This window comes from Periplaneta americana, chromosome 12 (assembly GCF_040183065.1).
Source record: "Periplaneta americana isolate PAMFEO1 chromosome 12, P.americana_PAMFEO1_priV1, whole genome shotgun sequence".
Lineage (NCBI taxonomy): Eukaryota > Metazoa > Arthropoda > Insecta > Blattodea > Blattidae > Periplaneta > Periplaneta americana.
The window spans coordinates 180,095,067-180,122,365 of record NC_091128.1 but is presented as its reverse complement, the minus strand read 5'-3'; the positions used below and the strand labels follow the sequence as shown (position 1 = coordinate 180,122,365).

Genomic DNA, 27,299 nt, shown 5'->3' with positions numbered 1-27,299 from the left:
TCACTAGCGAGAAAATTCAAAGATTGATAACATGTATTCAAATGGACGTCCACACACTGGAAGAGATTCTCGTTCGATGTGAAAACCTGGAGCAAGTTTCTCGCTGGAACCAGTGGCTCAGCAAATTTTCTTGACACATTTACCAAAGATGTTTGACATTTATACTAGAGCATTTATGACGATTGATGTAGAAAAAGATGAAGTAACATTACAGTCTAGTACATACAGTCACGAAGCTCAATATGTAGGGAATATGCATCTAATGACAGTTCAACTTTAGTTGCTAGCCATTAGGTTAGGTGACTGTATGATATTAGACTATGGTAATATCACAGGTGGCAGTGAATGTATTGAATTGTTTTTATTGGCAGTGAGGAAAGATGGCTGATAATAATTGCTGTGAGAAACTTATCGAACTTGTACGATGTCACCCGTAGGCCTATTTATATAATACATGGGATGAAAACTATAAAAACACGAAACTTAAAGAAGAAATCTGGAGACAAATATCAGGTGATCAGAAAATAAGTAGGGCTGTATTTTATTTTTGTGAGTTTTAATAATATTGATTATAACATTTGAAATTGTATCTTATGTCTTAACAGTTTACAAAATTTTAGTCAGAACATAGCAAAGAATCCTCAATCATATCATGAATTGCAAAATACTGAGGTCTATTCAACCTGAAATAAAGCCTAAACGTATCATCATCCAAGACCGAAATCAGTGACCGAAACTCGCCTTTATCTTCGTGAGATACAGTGTGATTTCTTACCAGATTTTTCTGGTTTTAATTTTAGGCCTACATTGTCTTTTCGTTAACAAAATACATATGTTCATATAACTGAGGTAATGTTGATGACATATATTACACCATTTTTTTTCACATACAATTGCTACGTCTGTATCTGTTGCTTTTAATTATTTTACCAAAACTAGTTCTTTGTTGTCATTCCATCTTACATTCCATACTGCAATCTTTATTTCTTCATTCTTTTTCCTGTGACTAGCTTGGGTCGTCGTCACGATATCAATCTAGCTTATCTCCTGAGGAGCACGAGCATGTATGATGTTCTCAGAATGGAGTACCAATGCATCGTTGAGTAAGTTTAGTGGTAGGGCTGGCTCTGAACCTGCTGGGATTGCTCCCATAGCCAGGTGGATCCAGTTTTAGAGCGCTTGTCTCTCGCTCTCATAGGTTACATTGCTCAGAGATCACGACGTGGACGTGGGAATAGGGTTTGCTATTATGGTAGTGGGCTTTACGAAGTACACCGCTGACTCCACCACGACCTTTGCCAGCCTCACCTCAGTTGTAATCTCTTCTATATAAATTCTAGGATGTAGACATAAAATTAGCCAAATTTCAAAAACTTTTACGTACAATAAAATCAACATTACTATTATAAAGAAAGTCAGAGCAGAGAAAATTTTGAAATTTTATAAAACAATGGCAGTCCCATCTTTATTATATGGATCAGAAACATGGGCCTTAACATCAAATCAACTCCGAAGAATAGAATGGACACATATCACGGATGCCCAGTGATAAGCTACCTCAAAGATTGTTTGCTTGTGTGCCTAACAGGACCTTGGAAGACCGAAAAATTGATGGAAAGACCAGCTCACCTGAGGCAGAACAGGCCAGAAGATGTAATCCTTGACAGAATTTGATGAATTTTTTTTTTTTTTTCAGTTTTAATTTCTCACGTTGTTTACTATTAATTGAAACTGTGCACTCTCCTGCATGACAATGCCAATCTTCTGCCCAATTACTACATGGGATTGTTATCCTAGATCAGAACCCGTAAGTAGCGGAAATATGACATCAGCCTCAATCCACTTCTGTTGGGGATGATCAACTTCCGCGTAGAGTTGTCTACTGTAATTTTCAAAAAGGATTGTAATAAATTCATTGTATTTATAATGCGTTATCTCGTTTCAAGGCTTACAATTATGCTAGATTTCCTGTTGGTAGGTTGTGTGAGATTTCTCTCACCTAGCCTGCTTTAGATTTTCGAAAACTTTCCTCCTATCATCACCTACAGAAACATAAATTTATAGCATTTAAGTAATGAATCTTGAAAGTCACTATTAATTTCAATTCAAAATGAACACGAGTGACGTCCTTAATTTAACAGTATATAAATAAATAATATGCAATTCGCAATAATGAACTTACACGAAAGTTTATGCATTCCATAATTCTTAATATGGACTTTGTTGAAATGTGGTTTAATATTGAAATGACGAGTAGAAATAAATTGGATGGGACACAGTAAACAAGCAATTCTTTCGTCTTCAACAACAAAATAATCCTATTCCCATTTCCTTTGGAAGTAGCATTTCTTCATGGGTTTAAATTTTGCCATGTTCCAGTTCTCTTTAAACTGCAGTACGCATATTGTGTATTTATTTGGCTGGAGTGCGTTACAATGTTGAATGATAGCATTGACATCCGGTCATATAGCTATCACTTCTATCAATGTACAACTTATCCTATTACTAGTAAAACCAGTTAAGACCAGTAATGCAAGTTTTATAAAAACAGGAATTAAAACTTTATTACTGCACGAAAAATCATAATAAATTCTTCAAATAAAGTAATTGGTTTGTTGTCTGCATACAACATTTTAGACTTAGTCCATTTTAGTAGAATACAGAGCAAGGAAAGACAAGTCTGGGACTGTATTTGACTTATTTTACACAAAAAGTGGACTTAATCGGCTTTACTAGTAATAGGATATATACATAGATCTTCTTACATTATATACACACATACATTTTAAAATTTATTTTACATGTCTTTTAACTTATTTATTTCCCTCATTCATTTTTCTCTTCCTTTCTAAAGGTATGTTCATAAGAATTTTATTATCTGTTCATTTGTAATTCTTGATAGCGTATTGTATACCTGCTGCCACAAGAATGAACGTTGATGCAGCCGAGCGTAACTAGAATGCTTTGACCGCACTGGTAGAAAAGGTGGGTGGGGTAGAAGGGATGGTCTGTCCTAGATCATAGTTATATAAATGAGTTGTATAGATGCAAACCCCGACAATTCCATCTTTATTAATTTTTCAGGAAATTAAAAAAATGATTTACTAACAAATTATGTTACATAAAATGTTTAAACTGTACTAACTGTTTAAAGACAAAACTAATACTATAATTATTCCTTTAAATGGCAAGAAATGTTAGTTGTTTTCTATAAATATGACAAGATAATATGGAAATGTCTGAGTTTGCTTTTTTTTAATGATTATCTTAATTTTATATTATGTCCATTATAGCATTATTTTACAGCGGCTACTAACAAAACTGAATGAATTTAACACAATTTATTTATAGTATACATTTCATATAATATTATGGAAAAAAGAAAAGTAAAAAATTAATTCAGTGGCGGATCTAGTACTAAGACGACTTCAGAATTGCCATTACTTTTTGTACTTTTTTCTTTGCAAAAAAAAAAAGTTTTAAACTTATTTGAAAGTATCCCCAGTTTATATTTTACATACATTTTTATTTAGAAAAAAAAGACGCCTGCTGGAAGTCAAGAGTCATCTAGTGGAAGTGAGGTGAAACTGCGACTCTGTTAATTACGTTTCCTAAGTTGATTCTGTGTTATCTGCAAGAATTATCGTGTCATTGTAGTGATAATTGCAATTATATTGTACAATAAAAATTGAAATGTGTCGTGGCTGAGATAAAAGTGTTCTAAATTGATTTCCAACGCCACAATCCCAGTGATAAACGTGTGAATATTCGTTAGGAGTCCATTGGAAGTGGCCATAGGAAACTTAACATTGACCCAACGAAGTACAGCTGATAAGTGGTAGCAAAGGCGGGAACCATGTGACTTAATTCGCATTAGGTATTGGCTAGCGGAAATGCCGGAGATTGTACTACAGTCTAGTATATGCAGTCGCGAAGCTCAATACGTTGTAAATATGCAAACATTAGATAGTTGCTCACCACTAGGACCGCTAATATCGCCTCATTACAGGCAATGCAAAATAGTACCGTCACAGTCTATTGTTTCTAGCACCCTCAAAACTCATGCTTCGTGACTGTATATAGTAGACTGTGATTGTACCTTATTGCTCCGAGGAAACGTCGGCATTTGAATCTAAACTCTGCATTTGCAGTGTTCAAATGAATAGGAATTGTCGCTATTTGCTTATAAATTGTTAGTGAACATTTAGATTTCAAAGTGGAGAAATTTTTTGCGTGAATATCTCATTTTCGCCGAAAAGTGAAATGGGGTTTGCGTCTACACGATTCAGTGTTGTCAGACCTTCAAAAAATATTTCCGGAGGTTGTAATGAAAAAAATCCGGAGATTTATCCACAATTTCCGGAGGCACTTTCGAAAATCACATAAAATGTTATTATAACCTTCTATTACAATACATGAACCTATAATAAAAAGATTTCTACTTTAATTTTTTTAATCACCAATTTGATTAGTAGTTACCACCTTCTTCTCCTCATTGATGTTTTTCCAGACTAGATATGTTCATTTTTACGTGTTACATATTTCATTTTTAGGAAAACTTTAATAGTCAAGTTATAAAATATTAACAAAACTTTAACTATATAATGTTCATCTATCAGTTTTAATGTATGCCAGAGATTGATTTTTTTTTAAAGTAAATAATTTCCTACATTAAAAAATCCGGAGATTACAACATTATTTCCTATTTTTACGGGAAGTTAAAAAATTCCGAAGATCTCCGGAAATTTCCGGAGACCTGGCAACACGATTCATAATGATCTAGGCTCTTATCTATGACGTCAAAAGAATTCGTCTCAGCCTGCACAGTTCCCAAGCTGATTCTGATTGGGCATCACTCACGTGACCACAGAACCTGGTACCGCTCCTCATATACAACAGTTCCCGCCTTCGAGTTGAGGAGAGCAGAGAATTATTAAGAATTATTAGTACATCGTGAAGTTCGGAAGAAGACGGCGAAATACTAAAGGTAAGAGACTTTGTATTTTTTTAAGTAACATCAAACTCATTTAAAGTACTTTATTTCAGCTTCCTTTGTGACATTTTTCATTATACGAAGTAGGCTTAGGTTTTATTTGCAAAATTTTAAATTCTCGTTATTCTACTTCGTTTCCATCTTATCGTTTTAAGAATACATTCCGTTATATTTATGGATTATTGTCAATAAGTGAATCTCGATATAATAATTCAAATCACTATAATTAGGAAACAGCCAATGATCGAAATCTGCACTGCTTGAACGAGGTCCATCGGGCTGAGTCGGTGAAACATTTATATTTGCCTACCACTGAGTTCGAGAGGTGAAGCTTTAACTCTTTATGAGTTCGAATCTTGCATATGTCATGGATGTTTTTCCATTGCCAATGTGACTTCCTGAATTATTTCTAGGAATCCGCTGTACGTTCGTTGGTGTAAGCCCGGGAAAAGTAAGTCCAGGTACGAGAATATTTAGGCTATCATAACCTAACTTGACATAGAGTGCTGTTTAGTATTTTTAACGACGCCTTCAGCAGCTGACAAGTTTTGGCGGAACTCGCGCTGAGATACTTCCCAAATACTCCGTTTATACACCGAATATGTGACAGGTTCGGATTTTGTTATGTCTTGCATATACGACGAGCTGCATCTCCAGAAACAAATCCCTTACAAATTCAATCATTTTCACTTTCAAAATCACCGAAATTACCTCAGCGTTAATTTCACCAAAAATGTGAAAAAGTAGTACAGTTTAATTGCAATGTCCTCCATGGTAAAGATTGCATATCGTCGTTAAGATAGCAAAGCCTCGTATCTCAAAAACCTATAATTTTCAGAAAACAAAAAAAAACTAACCTAACTCCATTGTCATTACTAGTTACGTGTAGGGTCTCTTTTCCAATAATCGGTTTAAAAATATCCTCCCGTCCTACTTTAGCATTGAAATCCCCAACAAAATGTTCATGTGATAGCTAGATAACTGATCAAAAGTAATGTTCCAATATTTCACCTAATAATTTTAATTATAACCGTGAGGAAATGTATATTCCCTTGAAGAGTGGAATCTAGTTAGTAATCGGCTAAGTCATCATCCCGCATAGGAGGTCCAGGAAACATACATGAGATTACTGAAGAACACGATACAGCCATATTACACAACACGGATGAAACAAAAATGGCTACGATGACGTTATATAATAATTATAATATGCAAGGCATGCCAAAACAAATCTGACCTAACCTGTTACTGATTCTCGGCCTCACGAAAACTCTCAATCTACCAAAAAACGTAAAGTTCCGTATCGTATTCTCCAGTAGACCCACATACATTATCAAATAGATGTATCCATTTTAAATTAAATTTTCAGCGTTTTCTTATGATTAACATACGTCAGCCTCTTTACACTGTAACAGGAAAGTACGGTAAGTGCCCTGGTCTCTATTGCGGGAAGATAGCGGCCTGTAGTTGGTATAATTATAAAGTATCACAGAAATAAACTTGTTTTATTTTAGTTTGTTATTTTACGATGCTTTATCAACTGCTGGCTGGCCTTCTATGCCCAAGGTTGCGGGTTCGATCCCGGGCCAGGTCGATGGCATTTAAGTGTGCTTAAATGCGACAGACTCATGTCAGTAGATTTACTGGCATGTAAAAGAACTCCTGCGGGACAAAATTCCGGCACATCCGGCGACGCTGATATAACCTCTGCAGTTGCGAGCGTCGTTAAATAAAACATAACATTAACATCAACTGCTATGGTTATTTAGCGTCTGAAATGAGTCTAGGGTCCAGTTAGCCAGTATTTACGCGTAATGTGTTGAGGGAAAACTTGTCTTCAAATTATTATTATTATTATTATTATTATTATTATTATTATTATTAATATTAAAGAAAATCTTAAAATAGTAAGATTAATATTAAAGGAATAACTTTTAGATAACACCATGTTCTATTTAATATAAATCTAAGCCCCGTATGAGTAAAACTCGTGTTTGGAGGAGAGAGTGAAAATTAAGCACAGGCCTACAGTAGCTTAGCTTAATAAATTATTTCCAAGAAAGGAAAGAAATATTATACTTAAAGTGAAAATAACTCGAGTATTGTAGGATATAGTAAGAATATAATATTAATAAGAAGCCAGAATGAAAGTTTTCTAAGTTAACTTCAAGATAAAAGACACGATCGCCAAACATCTGCGTAATTAATTGTTTTGCAGAGATAAAGCTGTGGGGTGGAGCGCCATCTTGCATGAAGATTATCTTTTCCATATCAAGATTCCTCAGTCTAGGTATGACGAAGTTCTGTAACGTGCTGTAGTAGCGCTCCCCGTTTACTGTAAGTCTGTCTTATTGCATTATTGCCCACACCTCTGGAGTAACGGTTAGCGCGTCTGGCCTGCAAACCAGGTGGCCCGGGTTCGATTCCAGGTCGGGGCAAGTTACCTGGTTAAAGTTTTTTTTTCCAGGGTTTTCCCTCAACCCAATATGAACAAATGCTGGGTAAATTTAGTGATGGATCTCGGACTCATTTCACCGGCATTATCACCTTCATTTCATTCAGACGCTAAATAACCTAAGATGATAAAGCGTCGTGAAATAACCTACTAAAAAAATTAATGGAGGAGTTAACACGCGTAATTGAGATTCGTTTTCCGACCAAAGTCATCAGTAGGCACTTTGCAAACAATGTGGCCTCCGCGATCTCCAGATTTCAATCCGGCCGACTTTTGGCTGTGGGGTTACCTTAAAGAACGAGTTTTCCTGAAACATCCAACAACCCTACTGCACCTGAAAGATACCATCTCACAAGAAATTGCCAATATTCCAAGACATTATCTGCAAAATTTGCATGGTGTCACAGACAGAATGCTGTACGTTGAAGAAGAGAACGGCGGATATTTTCCAAATGTTTTGTAAACCCCCTTGTTTGCTCAACACTGTGAAACATTTTATTGTGTAAAAAGTATTTTTTTAAATTTATAGAATATTATTCTCAAACTATTTAGTGTCTAATAAATAATTTGAAGCCATTTTTCAAAGTTATTGCAATTTCCTAAGTCCACATTTTTTCGGTACAATCTCACCTCAACCTGGAGTGACTTTGCCTCGAATCTAAAAAACCATTGAATAAGCCTTTACAGGAAATAGTGAGACAATGTAACCCTTTTATTTTAATATAAAAATGATAATTTCTATGTATAAAAAGTAATCATGTTCAGTAGGTGAAGAATATAAACTAAGCGAATAACACAATTTCATGAAAATTTCCATTTATTTTCATATTTTTCAAGCAATAAAAGCAGACACAAAAAACTGGAAATCAAATAATAATAATAAAGGAAATATTTGCAGTAGTAATCATTCAGCTTTAGGACTGAAAAATAGTTGTTCCTCTTCACCGATACAGGTCTCAGAGGATCAGTTTTCCTCAAAATGCTCTCCCATTCGTATTGCTGAGTTTTGAGCTCTTACTTTCTTAATATTTTGCGCTAACCTCACCTTTAATCAGGGTGATCATGGAGAAATCTTTCAATTCAATCAGAAGCTGGGGTATTGTTCTTGAATTTAGGCACACTTACAACTTTGTATTGCAGATGATATCGCACAGTCATTCTAAAATCAGTTTCATCCACAGGAAACCCAAACTCTGATAATGATAAGATGGTCAACAAATGATTGCTCCTCCCTATCATTGAAAATCTTTTGGCCCCGGTGTTTTTGTGTGCCTGTTTTTCAGTTTATTCTTGAAAGTTGTAATAGGAATTCCATAATGTATGGCCGCTTTTCTTTGGCTTAATCGCTTCATTAAGACATCATCTTCAAAGTTTCTTCATTATAGTTTTTGTAGGGCCGGTTACCTGCTGGAGAGACATACACATGCGGGGCATGATGGATCAGTACGTACCTAGGTAAAACAAAAGCAAGTACCATCATTTGTTAGTATTCATGTATGGATATAAATGCAAATCAAAAATACCAGTAGGCCTACCTAAATTCATTTTCAATACAAAACATGAGTAAACTTTGATGAGACAAATTCACCCCAAATTGTTGTTAAAAATGCCACATTTCCCTAAACCCAACAAAATAGTCTAAAATGTTGGCTCAATATTAATTGTAACTTTCATTGGTGTTTCAAGTAGACATATTAAGGCATTAAAATAAATACTTACCAGCTTACCAGTAAGTTCAGACACCTGTAGCAATAGAAAGTTTTCTGCACAAGATATTCACTGAAAAATGTAAACAACACAACAGCTTCAGTACAACCAACTGTGGAATCACAAAGTCCAATCTGAAATTTTCATACTGAAACTAGTTCAGTCATATCTCGGAATCAGGCATTAGTAACTTGTTTCATTGAAACAAATGTGAGATGGCAGCACTTTTATTTTTTTCTGTGGTATGAGACAAAGTCACCTCAGGATAGACAAAGTCACTCCAGCTCACAGTATCTCTTGTTGTAGTAATTTGAAAACCATTTTTTAAAAATCATATTTAAAAGAAGATAGGCCTACGACTAAGAGGTGTAAAATCTGAGTAGGTACATGGATTGAATTGTATTACCTCACCATTGAACTAAAATGTACAGTGCCTTTCACTGTCGAGTCGCCCATTCCATGGCAGCCGGCGATAACAACCGATGATAGCCCAGTTCCCGGCAAATCGAAAGTAAAACCCCCGCTGCATGGCGGCTGGCGATAGCAACCCCCTGCAGCCGTTTCAGTACAATTATACAATGTGCAATTGAGTAAAATTACAAAGAAAAATAATCACGTACCTTATAACATGAGATGGTGGAAATGTTGTCGTCCTTCATCCACACATTTCTGGCATCTTTTTAGGAAATGTGCATTTACACGTATTAATTCATCTTCCGAAATAGAGTCAATTTCACGCCTGATACTCGCTTTTAATTCTTCTAATTTATTTACCCTTCGCTTCTTATCAAGAATAGACCCCGTTTCTCTAAATTTAGTGACAAGTTTTCGCACAATATATCTATGTGGGGCAGGCACACCTGAATATTCAGTCAAAAATCGCCTTACAACTTCCCTGCAAGAATTTGTTAACACATACGAATCATGTTGTAATGTATATGTCGAGGCATTATGTAAACTACAGCACAGCGCTAATACAGAAATGACATTTAATACCAAGCACAATAACACTTGTAGCACTAATACAGAAATAACATTTCATACGAAGCACTTCAAAGCACGACCACGCTGAAACAAACCCGCTGTGAGACTGACTGAATGACGGGAGCTCGGTTATCAACGGTTGCTATCGCCGGCCGCCGTGCAGCGACAGCGAAAGGCACTGTACTATTTGTTTTTACTTTATTTGTTTGTATTTGAAGTTAAGAGTTGTATAGCCAGGCAACAAACATTGAAAGTGCGCAGAAACCAAGTAAAGTTCTGCTCTAGCTAGTGTAATATAGCAGTGTTGTATTCGTACTACGTTAGCGTATTTCAGCTCGATCTTAACGTGTTCTGTCACGCCTCTCGTTATCAGTTAGAGGGCGTGAACATGCGCTATGTTTAGTCTGTTGTCACAGTGTAAATGTCGTCTTCATGAGTAATGATTGTCATTCTGCATTTTAAGACCATAAGCCAGGCGGTAGATGCTTTGGCTGCTGATCTGGATTTGCAATCGGGCGTGGGTTCGATTCCCCTTCGGGCTGATTACATGCTTCGGCTTTCTTCAACAGTAGGGCGAATGTCAGTTAATCTGGAGGCGAATCCTCGGCCTCATCTTGCAGAACTTGATACCGGTAGTTGGTTAAGCGTTGTCAAATAATCGAGTAAGGAAAGGAAATGTAGTGTGGACATATTAAACAGAAAACAGAAGTATATCCAATTATGTATTATTAATTATTATGTACACATTTTATTTTACAATATTAATATCTTAAAAGAAGTAAATATATATATAGGATATAACAACGTCTGTGTCCGCACTAACAGTCAATGAGGTACTTCAGGACAACACACTTCGCACACACAACACATGTTCACCAGGAGCTCTGAAACAGAAGTGACAAGCCTTTATTCTATTCTAAATTATGTATACAATATGTAACGAAACTAATAAAATTCGTTAAAGAAGGGAACAGAGGAAATTAAATTATATTAGGTCGACACGAAGACTGGAAAATAAGAAAAATCACAGACCAAAGATGAAACAATATGCACACGATACTCGACTTGTTTTGTATATTATTTTCTTTTATCGCAAAATGGCCTCGGAAAGTTTGTCAGGCTCTTGAATAAATACTACATCGAGCATACCGGTAATTATTTAGTTCCGTGTAATTTGGTATTGTTAACAGCAAGGTAAATAAACACATAAGGAAATACGGTACCTTCTCATTTGATTCTTAATATTATGTGCGAGAATTATCCATGAAGCCCATAAACAGTGCATGGACGAAACCGGCGACCACGAGTTATGAAAGAGACTGAAAATGACAGTAACTACAAGTTTAATAATAATAATAATAATAATAATAATAATAATAATAATAATAATAATAATAATGTGTACTTGTTCAGTGTTCGTAGTAGTGGTATCTATTGCCCAGGTACTTGGAAGTTCTCCATTAGCCTTCTAGTTTCCCAGTATAATTTAGAGTCCAAAAGATTTCATGCCAAAGTTGGAAATTTTCATACTGATAGTGTTTTATTTAAATATAAACATTTTGCATCTAAACTGTATTTCCTAAAGTTTAACGTCTTCAGAACATGGGTCAGTTTAAAAGGGAAATGACTCAAAATTTAAAGATTTGAAATAACTACCGGTATTTTAAAGTTTCATGTTGCTGTGAAAAATCCAATTAACATCATTCTAATGGAACTTATATGAAACATCATTAGCAGAATTTGGAGTAATTTCAATGATTCTTGGATTTTTCACAACATGGAACTTTAAAATGCGGTTTTCCCAAAACTTTAACTTTTGCGTAGTTTTCCTTTTGAACTGGCCCGGTGATTTGTAGCCAATTTTTTGTGTTACAGAACCGAAACTGTGGAACTTGAATGCCTGACGTTTTGCCAAGAGGCATTTCTTCAGAAGGAAGTCGCTAACATAATAAACACCTCAAATGGAAAATTAAACAAGCTGAGCATTTCACCAATTTAATTTTAGGATCTAGTGACTTACTGCTCTTCATTGAAGTTTTTTGCGTTCCTTCAGGTATGCCTTCTGGTAGAAGTCGAAGAAGAGGACGAAGAAGATGACAGAGTGGAAGAGCAGGAGGCCTGCGACGAACTTGGGGTAGCCACAGTCGAAGATGAGCACCTGGGCCGAGTGGATGAACACGAGCGTGAACTGCAGCTGAGGTGGGACAGAATCATATAATTTAATTCAGAGATGTGGTGGCTACCTATAACTAAACGAGTTGTAGAAATAAATATAGCATGCATTCTTATGAGAAGATGTGCTTTTATTTCTGGATTGCACTCAAAGGACATCTAAAAAGTGAGATATGACTTCATTTGTAGATAATTTTACGGTTTAATGGGATAAATTCCGGTTATTGATTTTGCACAAAATGATTAATAATATAGGATCTAATAATTGATATCTATATTTATATTTATTTTTATATTTACATTTACGAGGATAGATACAGTATTCAGAAGTGATAATGAATATTAAAATATGAGTGATTTATAAATGGATTCTACATACATAATCATGCAGACAATTATTGTAACACTAGTGCTACTCTGTAATACATTTACAATTTAAAAAATTAATAATTGAGTAGTACTGCTGAAGAAAAATGTGACAACTGTACTTTTAATATTGAAATAATTCACAGTTCTAAACACATTCCAAATAAAAGACGAGCTAGTTCATGACTTTGCTAAAAAAACCAAGGTGTTACCCTTTGCAACGTTAGTGGTTGTTACCCATTCTAATGAAAATATACTTTTCTTAATTTTTAATTTTATCAGTAAAATTATATACGTTCATTTGTTCGCTCCTACGTCATATTAACAGCAAATGCTTGCAAATTACATAATTATCATATTTAAGAAGATGAAACTAAGTCTATGTGTAGGAACTGGAAATGTGCTGTAAGGTGAGACAAACTTGATCGTGTAACAAAATACCATGACATCAGCCCTATTTGTGACTTAAAATAATATAAAATACTTGAGAAGTTTACTCACAGGCAATAAGGAGGAAGATACGTTACGCAATAGGCCTGTACCTATAAAGTATTCCGTGAAAATCTTGTCCCCTTCCCCACAAACAAAAACTGAAATGATGCAGTCGAACCTCGATACAACAATTTTCTGGGGAGTAGGGAAATTGTATTGAGGGGTCAAGAAACTTTACCCATCTTTATGTTCTGAAAGAGAATGTATTAGAAATAAGCAACAAGAAACACTTGAATGTGAAAGGCGCCAGGCAGTGAGGAAGACAAATGTTGTTAAAGGTTCCAGCAGGTACAGTGCTGTTGTGAGGAACTCTTAAGATCTGTTAACAAATGCATGAAATAATGGGGAAACATCTTTAAGAGGGCGATGCAAGTGAAAAGTGAAATATTGAACATAAAAACCAAGTTGGTTGAAAAATAATTATTATAATATTTTTATTGTTCCATTAGGATTTCTAATGATGGATGAAACATATTGAAAATATGGGCAATATGCCGAATCAGTCAGTCAAAATTATCCTGGCAATAGGTTTATCGTTGCGTCTGTTTTTTGTTATATGGAGGCAGGTTTTATTTGTTAGTACGTAATTCAGGGTCCCGCACCGTGGTCTAAGGCATTCTGTCTAGGACTCGCGTTATAGAATGCGCACTGGTTCGAGTCCTCATGGGGGAAGAGATTTTCTCATGAAATTTCGGCCAATGTATGGGACAGGTGCCCACCCAGTATCGTGAGGCACTTGGGTAGCTGCGATAGGTAGCAAAAGCCAGCTATAACGGCTGGGGTGATCATTGTGCTAACCACACGATACCTCCATTCTGGTTGGATGATCGTCCACCTCTGCTTCGGCATGTGGGCGTGAGGCTGGCTGGTCGGTCTGGGCCCTTCACGGGCTGTAGTGCCACGGATTATTATTATTACGTAATTCAGGAAATCACTAAAATAGTCTTCATATTTGACTCGAAGTGGATCTAGTAAACATTCCATTTCGTGAGCATCATTCTTTGTTGCTTTGGTTTGTAAACGTGAACAAAACCCATCCTGCAGTTCAGAAGATATTTACACATAGATGGAATGTCCCATCATTCAAAATGCTTCATGATAAGAACGAGCTCAGCTGTCATACGAGTGTTCGAAAATCTTTACACTTACCAGTTGGAGAAGAGTTAGATGCTTCTTCCACCACAGGTACTTCTGGTACTTGGGACCCATGGCGGACACCATGTAGTAGAAGTACATGACGATGTGGACGATGTTGTTCACGAGGTTGGAGAAGGTGCCGTGCCCACCTGCAATGTAATGAACACTATATAAGGCAGCTGGCACGACTGGATTCGAGACACTGTCCTCCAACTATTCCACAATCAGGTTCATATTTAGAATAGACCCTAATACAATATGAATCAGAATATGAAATGTAATCATTTTTCACTAATAGAATGAATGAAAAGAAGTGTAAAGGAAAAGTTCTGTGATGTTGCAAAAATGTATTTTGATGTGAAGTGCTTTGTATGGAGTGCAGCATTGTATGGGGCAGAAACATGGATATTGTACAAAGTGAAGACAAGCGACTAGATGCAGTTGAAATGTGGATATGAAGAAGAATGAAGCATGTGAAATGAACAGACAATAAGAAACGAAGCTGTGTGGGAAAGAAAGATGCTGAAGCTGATCACTGGCTGAGAGCAAACTGCCTACTGAAGGATGCACTGGAAGGAATGGTGAATGGGAGAAGAGTTCGGGGTATACCTTTCGAATAGTAGTTGAAGGCAATACTTTGCAAGCGTTAATATTATGTTTCTTCTATGGTTTCTGATTATTTATGGCGTGCATGGAGTTTTAACTGTTCATTTTTGATTTGCAAAGAGAAGTAACATTTTTTTCCCAGATGCTCATTCTTATTCTGCGTAGGCCTAGTAGTTGCTCGTAATTGTCTGACACACATTCTTGAAGTCGTCTGGTCTGTAATATTAGATTTGTGACATTGTTGTGTAAAAAATTCGAGACTTTAAATAAATTACCATTTTGTATGAATTTTTAAACACACAATAAGTTAACATTTTCCGAAAACTATTAGCCTAGTCACGTACATCACTGTAGTAACAATGAATAGGACGAACTGTTAGTAGGAATTGCTGCAGGCTGACAGACAGACGAGCAGGCAATACTTTGCTATGCAATAAAAAATAATATGAACGGTATATTAGAATAACGTATCATCTGCCCTGAAACGAAGGTGACCATAGAGATCCAGAGTACAAAACAAGTAATTTTAATATTTATAGTTTCGTTACTTTGCTGACACAATTAAAAGTTATTTAATTAACATGTAAATGATATTGTAAGATTTGGACTGAATCAACTATTAAATTAGATTGGAAAAGCCTCAGCACAGAAACAAGGACAGCTGGAAGAATGACGGAGGACAATAAAAGCTAGCTATCATTACGAAGGAAAAAGGCCAATGTGCCATTTTAGCCATAAAACCAGATTAACATTAACAGACCTGCAATGAACTTGACGCATATCCAGGTCTCGAGGGGAGTGACTGTGTGGTGGTACAGATGCAGGACTGTCACCTGGTTGTCCTTCTTTCGCAGCACAAAGAAGATCTGAAACGAAGACAGTTCATGCAATGAAGTTTTAATTGCACATCCAGTATAATAGACAGAATTGAACAGATTTCACTTTGAAGTGTGTTGCAAACTTCAGATTAGTACAATTACGTCGCCCAGTTAATAGAGATTTGGAATGCAAATGACAGAGCTTTATAATTATTTGTTTTATGAAATGGTATAAACCCTGAAGATGATGTTCAGAATAAACCGTCTTCGACATTGCACTTTATCACAGCTCTAAGCTCGAAAAATGGCAGTAACAAAAAATAAATAAAATTCTCATGGTTTCAGTCAAGAGTCTTGCATATCTGCTGCTGCAGTAGATGTTATAATTTGGGTGGAATATTCATGCTGTTGACTGGCAGTTCGCTTTCCTTCCTTACTTTATTTCTAGCATTTGAAGTAGTTGTATCAGTTATCTCCATCGGAGTATGAAGTGGGATTTGTTTGGTTTATCATCATTAACATTGTACTAAGTTTGGTACAGAGATCTTGCAACTTCAGTTTAATAGGCTTATTCCTCTGCAATTTCCATGTTCCTTATGACTACTTCTTTAAAGATGGGAATGGTAATTGATTCGTTCCATTCGTTAAGAACAGTTCCTTATTTCCAGCACACATTGACTAAATCTAGGAATCTGCGTAGTAAAGATTGTGGTGCATATTTTAGAAGCTTGGAAGACAATCTACAGACCTAACCTAACCTAACCTAACCTAGTAGTCTTATCTGTACAGCATTTGATGATGACGATGATGATGATGATGATGATGATGAAAATTTAACTTTTACACTATTTTTATTACATTCCTGTTAGCTGCTATTCCTATCTCAGTTGGATTCCGGCTGCACCCGGACCACATATGCCCTTAATTTCATGCCGGCCCTTTGTGCGTCCTACATGCAATGATACGATAGGTAGCCAGTGTGTCTGAGCACAGACATGCCCACGATTATCTCATAAACCCCAAATCCTGTATCAGCCTTGAAAGCCGTGGGACGGGGAACGAACACGGCTCGTTGCTATTAATATACTGCAGTCATCACAAGTATTGCCGCCATCCTCTTGCTTTGTGCCTCTCTTACAATTGCGTAGTTCCCTTTGCGATCTAGCGAAGTGTGTGCAGCTGTACTCTTCTATGTTTAATAGTTTATTGTACTGTTACAGTTACACGACAAAATGTTCTTTGATGGACTGCCACTATGGCCGCTTTATAGAGACAAGCAACGAACGACAGGATTGTTAATCATAATGTATGATCTTTCAAGTTCCTTCACTTAACAAGATGCAACTTCTAAAAGACAAAGCATACAACAAGTGAGAAACAAACTGTCAAGATGTTGGCCAATTTCTTATAAAAACTCCAGAAACTCAATATCTCCAGGAACTCATCAATGAGCAAACTACTTGCATTATAAAGTCAGATGATGGAAATATCCACTCTGTAATACACTGGCTATGGCAATAGCGATAACTCACCGTGTCCATGAACTCCGTGAACTTGGACAGGTAGTACCACCAGCACAGGTTCGCCATCTGCAAACAGATCAGTACATGACAAGTTTTGGAAATATCTGCAGACTGTCATAAGCAACTACTATGCACATTCATGCTGAAATTCAATGAGTTCATGTCGAAAGCTCCCCTCAATCTGCTCACATTGTTAGATCTCTACATAAGGTAGATAAAAAAGCTGCCCATATTAAGTGCCAGAATAAATGTTTGATAAAGTACCTCCGACATTGAATAGGTCAGCTGAAGGAGCGCTTCGAGTGCAGTCACGTGATGGCGCTAAACTAAACTACATACATACACACATACATACATACATAAGCAAATAAAGGATGTCTAATTCGTATGTATTTATTCATTAAATTATTTGTCGTAAAGGCCCTTTTCAAATATTTGTAATTTTTTATATTGCAATGAATATTAGAAATAAACGAGGTTATTATTGTAATTATGTTGGTACACACGTACACTCTTCGACACGGAAATTGGTCGCTGTTCAGAGATTAAGTTCCACCTGGGAATAGGTCCCGAATCATCGTGCGTGTGTTTTATATAGAGGTTTTCGAAGCCCGGTCTTTGTAATGAGAAGAGTTCTGTCGCTAAGCCATAAAGGCTTTGTAGGGACATACAGATACTTCGCTGCTACGACTTGACTTCATCTTAGGGCCTGGATGCGAATCTCGCGCTCATCTGAACAACACTTAGACATATTCATGAGAGCGACCACGTTCCGTGTCAAAGGGTGTACAGATACGGAACTAAAATTTTAAGCGAGTCTCGATGAGAGTGCATGTGTAATGTATGTAGACAACAATTTCGCACTATTGACAAGTCGAATATATACAGGGGCTCTTGTTTACTGCACCTGCGCAGTTTGTTGTAAGCGAAACACACAATAAGTGAGCTTCAAATTTTATTTCCATATCTGTACATACATACGCACACACTCTCCAAGTAAGAGCGATTGTTTCTGAATTCAATTTCTTCACCCTCCCAATTGGTACAACACGTAATTTCTGTTTTATGTTTGTCTTTCATCCGTGGAGATGTTCTTTGAGGGGAAATGTCGACATGAACCCATGACAACCCTATGTTGTACAAATTGCTTGGTATGTTACACCATAGGAACAACATCTGAATCAGAATTACTTCAGAATCTCGTCGTTGTATTTCCCCCATCATTATACCCATGCCGTACGCAGTGTTAGGTTCCTACGTATCAATGAGAGATGTTATTGAAAGAAATTAAACAACTTTTTTCTTTATGCCTAACTGTCAATTATATTTTTTTGTTTATTTCATAAAACTAATATGCACCATGTGGCAACGCTGCGAAGTAATGAGTATGTATGAGGCAAACAAACTAGACGATGATTTCTTTACGTTTACTGTAACGTTACTGCAGCAGTGAGTGTGATTGAAGCTATTGATGCGGAACCACAAAATCTAAGAAAATCCTTTGGTGTGACGACAGTGTTAAGTCTACAGAAGATTCTTCACTCCAAGAATTTACAGTATCTTTTGCTTACTATTCTTTAATATCTAAGTATTTTCCAATGTACTGTATATTTCAAAATTAATTATTTTCAAAGCATTATACAGGGTGGACTGCTCGAATGCACCTAATTTCAATTGTGTAAAGGGTTGAAGATGAACCTTACGGTGATGTTTATATTCGTCTTTAGATAATTTATTACTTACAGGTTAATTGCGGAATTATATGCAACCGTATTTTCTACAGTTTGAGTTACAGTATTTTAGACGAAATATAGGAAAATTTTAATTTCTGCACCAGAAAATACAATAAAATAATGTAATAAAATGCACAAAATTGAAAGAAAACCGTCCACGATGGGTTTGAGTTTCCCCTCCCCCTTGGGCCAGACGGTCTGATCCTCATTCCTGGCAAGTCTCTGAACCAGCACATTGTAAAGCCTGTTCTCCAGAACTGGACAACTCTCGGCAAAGCAGTACTCACCCTGAGTGCGGTGGGGTTGTTGGAGTAGTCGACAGGCTGGCACTTGTAGCTGTACTCCAAGAGCCATCCCCCCATCAAGTGCTGCAACATAGAATAATAAATCATATAATGCAATCATAATATCTTAGTTTATTTACGACAGTCGGCACTTGAAGTGACGCAAATGTTGAAGTATAGTATTGTTTATGATATTTCAACCACTAATGCAGCAATAATGTTATTTAGGCTTGTGTAAGACTGATTGCTTATGATGAAATTCACCTATGTTTAAGAGAGGAGGTTTAGAAGCATTCTTTAAGACAGGAAGGCCTTTTCGTCATCTTTTCTCAGGGTGGTGAGAACTGATAGTGAAATCGGAACGAAATGTAGTAGCAATTTTGCACACGAAAATTAATTTACCTTAGGAATTAATTTATTTTTAGGTACGAACTGTACCATAGCATTTTGAACTTTATTTTACGTTATGAATAAAAGAAAAATAATTTTATATTTAATTTAGGCTTCGTCGCCTCAGCATCTTTCACTTCATATAGGTACCCATCACTGTTAGTAGGACGTATTACCTAGTTTCCTGTATCACCTTATCGCACAGCTTAACTTAAAGATATTTATTTCATTCATAGGTTTGTGCCCAAGGCAGGTCTTTCATTGCAAACCCAGCAGTCTCCAATCTTTCCTATTTTCTGTCTTCCTCTTTGTCTCCTCATATGATCCATATATCTTAATGTCATCTATCATCTGATATCTTCTTCTACCCCGAACTCTTCTCCCGTTCACCATTCCTTCCAGTGCATCCTTCAGTAGGCAGTTTCTTCTCAGCCAGTGACCCAACCAGTTCCTTTTTCTCTTCCTGACCAGTTTCAACAATATTCTTTCACTCATTATTTCTAGCACAGCTTCATTTCTTATTCTCTCTGTCCATTTCACACGCTCCATTCTTCTTCATATCCACATTGCAAGTACTTACAGTCACTTCTCTTCACTTCGTCGTAATGTCCGTTTCTCCACCATACAATGCCACACTTCACACAAAGTACTTTCTTCCTTAGTTTTTTTTTTTCCAGAGGTCCGCAGAAGATGGTCCTTTTCTTATTAAAAGCTTCCTTGTCCATTGCTATCCTCCTTTTGACTACCTGGCAGCAGCTCATGTTACAGCTTATAGTATATCCCAAGTATTTCAAGCTGTCCACTTGTTCTATTGCTTTTTTTAAATCGCGTGTTTAACTTCTTTATTTTTCTGCCGATAACCATGATCTTTGTCTTATTTGCATTTATCTTCGTCCCATACTGCTCACAGCTGTCATTTCGCCTCCTCTTCTACTAACAATGCCATATCATCAGCAAATTTATGCTCTTTATTGTTGTTCCTCGTACTATCGCCCCTCCCATGTTCTGAAAAGAGTTATTAAACATGAATAAAATATGTCTCCTAGTTAAGGGGAATTGCATTGCACTACTGACTGAAGACATTCTCCCAAATCCTTGGATGCTGAAAATGTGTATTTCCTATAACATGCTAATTTCTATTTTTGCAACGCTGTAATCTCTTATTGAGATATTATTTAGAGAAAAGAGATCATTGTCAGATAGTACCGAATCAGTCCGTTTAAATGAAATGGTGGAAGTTTTCTCAGTAGCAAAGAGCTCAGAGAGAAGAAATTATGATTGTCAGATCATTAAATTATACCGCTTAAAGAAAGTGACATCAATTTTATCAATGGCATTTGATTCCGTCATCGTTGTGCCAAGTTAGTCCTTTTGTATTTGTCGGGCATGTATATTTGTTTGTACCTAATAATCAAATTGTTTCATAACTTGTTTTTGTAATACGAGGTTCTTCGTGGTGCGATAGTAGTTGGGTGGTAGTCTATCTGGCAGGATGAATCCGAAGATTCTCTTTGGAGTTTGTCTTATAGCTGGGAAAACCTCAGAAAAAATATATCCATGGAGGGATTCGAACTAACGTCTTGATTGCCAGTGGCCTTGAAGTTTATTGCATAGGTTTTGCTAGCAGCGTAAGGAAGACATTACTAGCTGCAGCAGTAGTGAATATTTCGCGTTTATAGGAATAATAAACGGCTCTGTTTGCAGTAATGTTGCATATATAGAGGATTCCACTTTAAGAAAATAGCATTGAACATATGGGGGCTGTTCCATCAACTATTTATAAGTATTTTTCTTGAGAACTGGGAATTAATTAGTTTCAATTAAATCATTGAATTACCATACAGTTAGTTTACGAATAACAGAGTAACAGCTAAATTGATGAAATGGTCTTCCGCTCTCTTGCCGAACATCTCCGCTTTAAAACTTAAGACAAGTAGGGGTGGTACAGTTAAGGCTAAGATTTCACAATGTTGGAACACGTACATTATCTGCGATTATTTGAAGAAGTACACAAAATTTAACTATCAGCAAAACAACAAAGGCATTAGGTATGTATCTTAGGTTCTTGTTTGATTATAGTGTGAAGTTAATAACGGAAATAGTGTGCTGTACATAATCTTAATTTTATATTATAAGCGCTTTATAACATTTTTAATAACGGAAAAAGTGTGCTGCACATAATCTTAATTTTGTATTATAAGCTCTCCGTAACATTTAATAACGGACAACGTGTACTGCACATTATCTTAATTTTGTATTATAAGCTCTCCGTAACATTTAATAACGAAAAAAGTGTGCTGCACATAATCTTACTTTTCTATTATAAGCTCTCCGTAACATTTAATAACGGAAAAAGTGTGCTGCACATTATCTTAATTTTGTATTATAAGCTCTCCGTAACATTTAATAACGAAAAAAGTGTGCTGCACATAATCTTAATTTTGTATTATAAGCTCTCCGTAACATTTAATAACGAAAAAAGTGTGCTGCACATAATCTTAATTTTGTATTATAAGCTCTCCGTAACATTTAATAACGGAAAAAGTGTGCTGTACATAATCTTAATTTTGTATTATAAGCTCTCCGTAACATTTAATAACGGAAAAAGTGTGCTGTACATAATCTTAATTTTGTATTATAAGCTCTCCGTAACATTTAATAATGAAAAAAGTGTGCTGTACATAATCTTAATTTTGTATTATAAGCTCTCCGTAACATTTAATAACGGAAAAAGTGTGCTGCACATAATCTTAATTTTGTATTATAAGCTCTCCGTAACATTTAATAACGAAAAAAGTGTGCTGCACATAATCTTAATTTTGTATTATAAGCTCTCCGTAACATTTAATAACGGAAAAAGTGTGCTGTACATAATCTTAATTTTGTATTATAAGCTCTCCGTAACATTTAATAACGGAAAAAGTGTGCTGTACATAATCTTAATTTTGTATTATAAGCTCTCCGTAACATTTAATAATGAAAAAAGTGTGCTGTACATAATCTTAATTTTGTATTATAAGCTCTCCGTAACATTTAATAATGAAAAAAGTGTGCTGTACATAATCTTAATTTTGTATTATAAGCTCTCCGTAACATTTAATAACGAAAAAGTGTGCTGCACATAATCTTAATTTTGTATTATAAGCTCTCCGTAACATTTAATAATGAAAAAAGTGTGCTGCACATAATCTTAATTTTGTATTATAAGCTCTCCGTAACATTTAATAATGAAAAAGTGTGCTGCACATAATCTTAATTTTGTATTATAAGCTCTCCGTAACATTTAATAACGGACAACGTGTACTGCACATAATCTTAATTTTGTATTATAAGCTCTCCGTAACATTTAATAACGGAAAAAGTGTTCTGCACATAATCTTAATTTTGTATTATAAGCTCTCCGTAACATTTAATAACGGAAAAAGTGTGCTGTACATAATCATAATTTTGTATTATAAGCTCTCCGTAACATTTAATAACGGAAAAAGTGTGCTGCACATAATCTTAATTATGTATTACAAGCTCTCCGTAACATTTAATAACGGAAAAAGTGTGCTGTACATAATCTTAATTTTGTATTACAAGCTCTCCGTAACATTTAATAACGGAAAAAGTGTGCTGCACATAATCTTAATTATGTATTACAAGCTCTCCGTAACATTTAATAACGGAAAAAGTGTGCTGTACATAATCTTAATTTTGTATTACAAGCTCTCCGTAACATTTAATAATGAAAAAGTGTGCTGCACATAATCTTAATTTTGTATTATAAGCTCTCCGTAACATTTAATAACGGAAAAAGTGTGCTGCACATAATCTTAATTATGTATTACAAGCTCTCCGTAACATTTAATAACGGAAAAAGTGTGCTGTACATAATCTTAATTTTGTATTACAAGCTCTCCGTAACATTTAATAATGAAAAAAGTGTGCTGCACATAATCTTAATTTTGTATTATAAGCTCTCCGTAACATTTAATAACGGAAAAAGTGTTCTGCACATAATCTTAATTTTGTATTATAAGCTCTCCGTAACATTTAATAACGAAAAAAGTGTGCTGTACATAATGTAGGTCTGTATTGTAAGCACTTCTTAACTCAATAAAGTAACAATTTTGTTGTTGTTGTTATTATTATTATTATTATTATTATTATTATTATTATTATTATTCAAATACTTGGTGTGTACTATAAGCAGCAACATGAGCTGCTGTAAAGAAGTCAAAAGGAGGATAGCAATAGCAAAGGAAGCTTTTAATAGAAAAAGAACCTCTGGAGAAAGAACTAAGGAAGAGACTAGTGAAGTGCTTTGTGTGGAGTGTAGCATTGTGTGGGACAGAAACATGGACATTATGACGAAGTGAAGAGAAGAAAAAGAAGCATTTGAAATGTGGGTATGGAGAAGGATAGAGCGTGTGAAATGGACAGAGTAAGAAACAAAGCTGTGTTGGAGAAAGTGGATGAAGAAAGAATGATGCTGAAACTGATCAGAAAGAGGAAAAGGAATTGGCTGGGTCACTGCTTAAGAAGAAACTGCCTTCTGAAGGATGCACTGGAAGGAATGGTGAACGGGAGAAGAGTTCGGGGTAGAAGAAGATACAAAGAGGAAGGCAGAAAATAGGAAAGACTGGAAAATGCTGGGTTTGCAATGAAATACTTGCCCTTGGGCAGAACGCTGTGAATGAATTATTATTATTATATTACTATTATTATATTACTATTATTATTATTATTATTATTATTATTATTACTACTACTACTACTACTACTACTACTACTACTACTACTACTACTATTATATTATTAGTACTATTATTTGTAAATGCAGTAACGTTTTAGGTCCCTAAAACTATTTTAATTCCTACTCTCGATCATTATGTTGCCTAGTTGAGGTGTCTAAAAGTTGGTTAATGGCCTAAATATCCTAAGTCTAGTTATAATGAATATAAATATAATGTATGTTTTTGCAGGCATCGTTATGGCATTAATAGGTTTTTTTATCATTTCAACGGACTCAACGTACCTATCTTGTGCGATGAACTTGCTAGAACGCTGTACGTATTAGGAAGAGAGTGAGACAGAGATAGTATGCCTCACTCGTTCCACTAACGGAGGCATCTTGCGGCAACAGCGTACTAGCTACCAATGCTAAGGTGGAATACTCTGCAGGAGCAAAGCGCTGTCAGACGTCAGATACGCTAACTGCAGTACTCGCTTATTCTTCACATCACTATAGAAGGCTACGTTAGTTTCCTATTAACAAGTGGCAAAGGACGAAATTGTGCTAGAATTGTGTGATCCTCTTCATATTACTCCATTACCTCGTGAATGATGTAGAATGTGTAGCATTCGTGGCCAGATATTTTCATTTTCGACGATCTGGTTAGGCTGTTTTTAGTTTCCAATTTATTCTTGTTTCAGATCTTCGTTTCCAGTCTGCTGCTGCTATTAGTATGATCAAACTTTCACTACCTCATTCTTATTAACTTACGTCACCATTGCGTTGCGTATTAATATTTAACCATGAAATAAATGATAGAATGGTCATCACTTCATAAACTGCAAGACTGTTTGCGTATTCTATTGAATATCTGCTTCAGTGTCGCACAGGTTCTTATGATTGTGTAAGACTTGCTAGATGAATTAAATCGAGAAGAGAAAGTGCAGTGAGGATTCCGAAATGGATTTCCTGTCAGCCTTTAATAAAATTAAAAAGTCAAAGCTGCATATATTTTAAACTGAATTAAGATTCCCGCATCCTGAGGACATTTGTTCACTCACACAATGTTCTGAATGAAGACATTAAACATAGTACGAGTAATTATAAGACAATAGAGATAGAACACAGACAGAAGAAGGAGGAGATGATGGTTAAACTGGAGCGGTAGTGTGATAAATTTATAATCAACTCGTTTGGTTAGCATTGTTTATCTTACCTTTCCTAAGAAGCCATTACGATGGTCTTAACAGTGCAAACATGCCCTACAAAGGGACAACAATATCGCATAGTGAAACTTAAAGTTGCATAACTTGTGTTGTGACGTAAGTGCCGTGACCAAGAGGGTTGGTGAAAGCGATCCTTTCATTCGGATGTTTGGAAGGCGACGATATTTCAAGGTGGAACGTTTACATAAGCGTTCAGACGAGCCACGTGACAGTGGGATGTGGCAATGGAACTCTCGACAAGCGAGTCGATGACTCTTCTTATGCTCTTACGTGAAAGATTACCAATTCCAAAGCGTTTTTAAAATAGCTTTCAGAAATTGGAATCCAGAACAGAAGATTAAACTTCTTTGAAACAAACATAATTATGCTTTGAGTTTTTAACGTTCTATCTAATAATAATAATAATAATAATAATAATAATAATCATTTTAATTAATAATTTATTTATTTAATCTGGCAGAGCTAAGGCCAGTAAACCTTCTCTTCCGCTCAGCCAGACTCTGATTCTAATGAATACAATATTGGTTACATATTTGTTACATTAATATCTAGACCATAAAACAATGAAAGTTGGATAAGTAATGTTAGTGTGACAATAATAAACATTGGTAAGAAATAGTTATAATAATAATAATAATAATAATAATAATAATAATAATAATAATAATATTGAGATAATTTAAATATTTATTCTGTGATATAACCATTAAGAAACATTGAGAAACCTGAAGCAGCTATTATTGTTAACAAGAATTGTTAGAAAAATATTTCGTTAGTTTATTCTTAAATTGGTTTGATGTCTGACAGTCCCTGACATTACTCGGTAGGGAATTCCAAAGTCAAGGAACAGCCACAGTGAAAGAAGATGAATATGAGGATGTTCGGTGGGAGGGAATGGATAATATGTATACATACAACGAAAAAACAAATTAATAACGTTCATTGAAACAAATCAAGATCATTTACAATCTTGATGCGCACAGGGTAAGCATATGAGAAGTTAAAAATTATTGACTTCCTAGGTTTCTCATGAGATTAATATTGTAACCAAATGATGGACTTTCTAGGTTTCTCGAGAGATTAATATTGTAACCAAATGATCATAATTTTTCACTCGCAATGTTTAGAACAGAACTATACAGCTTCCTTACTTACGTATGGCTTTTAAGGAACCCGGAGGTTCATTGCCGCCCTCACATAAGCCCGCCATTGGTCCCTATCCTGAGCAAGATTAATCCAGTCTCTATCATCATATCCCACCTCCCTCAAATCCATTTTAATATTATCCTCCAATCTACGTCTCGGCCTCCCCAAAGGTCTCTTTCCCTCCGGCCTCCCAACTAACACTCTATATGCATTTCTGGATTCGCCCATACGTGCTACATGCTCTGCCCATCTCAAACGTCTGGATTTAATGTTCCTAATTATGCCAGGTGAAGAATACAATGCGTGCAGTTCTGCGTTGTGTAACTTTCTCCATTCTCCTGTAACTTCATCCCTCTTAGCCCCAAACATTTTCCTAAGCACCTTATTCTCAAACACCCTTAACCTATGTTCCTCAAAGTGAGAGTCCAAGTTTCACAACCATACAGAACAACCGGTAATATAACTGTTTTATAAATGTTATAAATGTTCACTTCAGCTTTTTTGAGAGCAGACTGGATGACAAAAGCTTCTCAACCGAATAACAGGC

General features: G+C 35.7%; 1 protein-coding gene across 2 annotated transcripts in view; it reads right to left on the bottom strand.

Annotated features, from left to right (window-relative positions):
- Window positions 1–10,848: 10,848 nt before the first annotated feature.
- LOC138711267 (very long chain fatty acid elongase AAEL008004-like) overlaps window positions 10,849–27,299 on the bottom strand; it is a 78,821-nt gene continuing 62,370 nt past the window's right edge. For both annotated transcript variants that reach the window (XM_069842703.1, XM_069842702.1), the window contains exons 4-9: window positions 19,274–19,354; window positions 17,263–17,319; window positions 15,673–15,778; window positions 14,319–14,455; window positions 12,160–12,333; window positions 10,849–11,023 (exon numbers count right to left, since the gene is read on the bottom strand). In XM_069842703.1, the coding sequence (XP_069698804.1) occupies window positions 12,166–12,333; window positions 14,319–14,455; window positions 15,673–15,778; window positions 17,263–17,319; window positions 19,274–19,354 (549 nt within the window). In that variant the 3' untranslated portion in view covers window positions 10,849–11,023; window positions 12,160–12,165. The remainder of the gene's footprint in view (window positions 11,024–12,159; window positions 12,334–14,318; window positions 14,456–15,672; window positions 15,779–17,262; window positions 17,320–19,273; window positions 19,355–27,299) is intronic.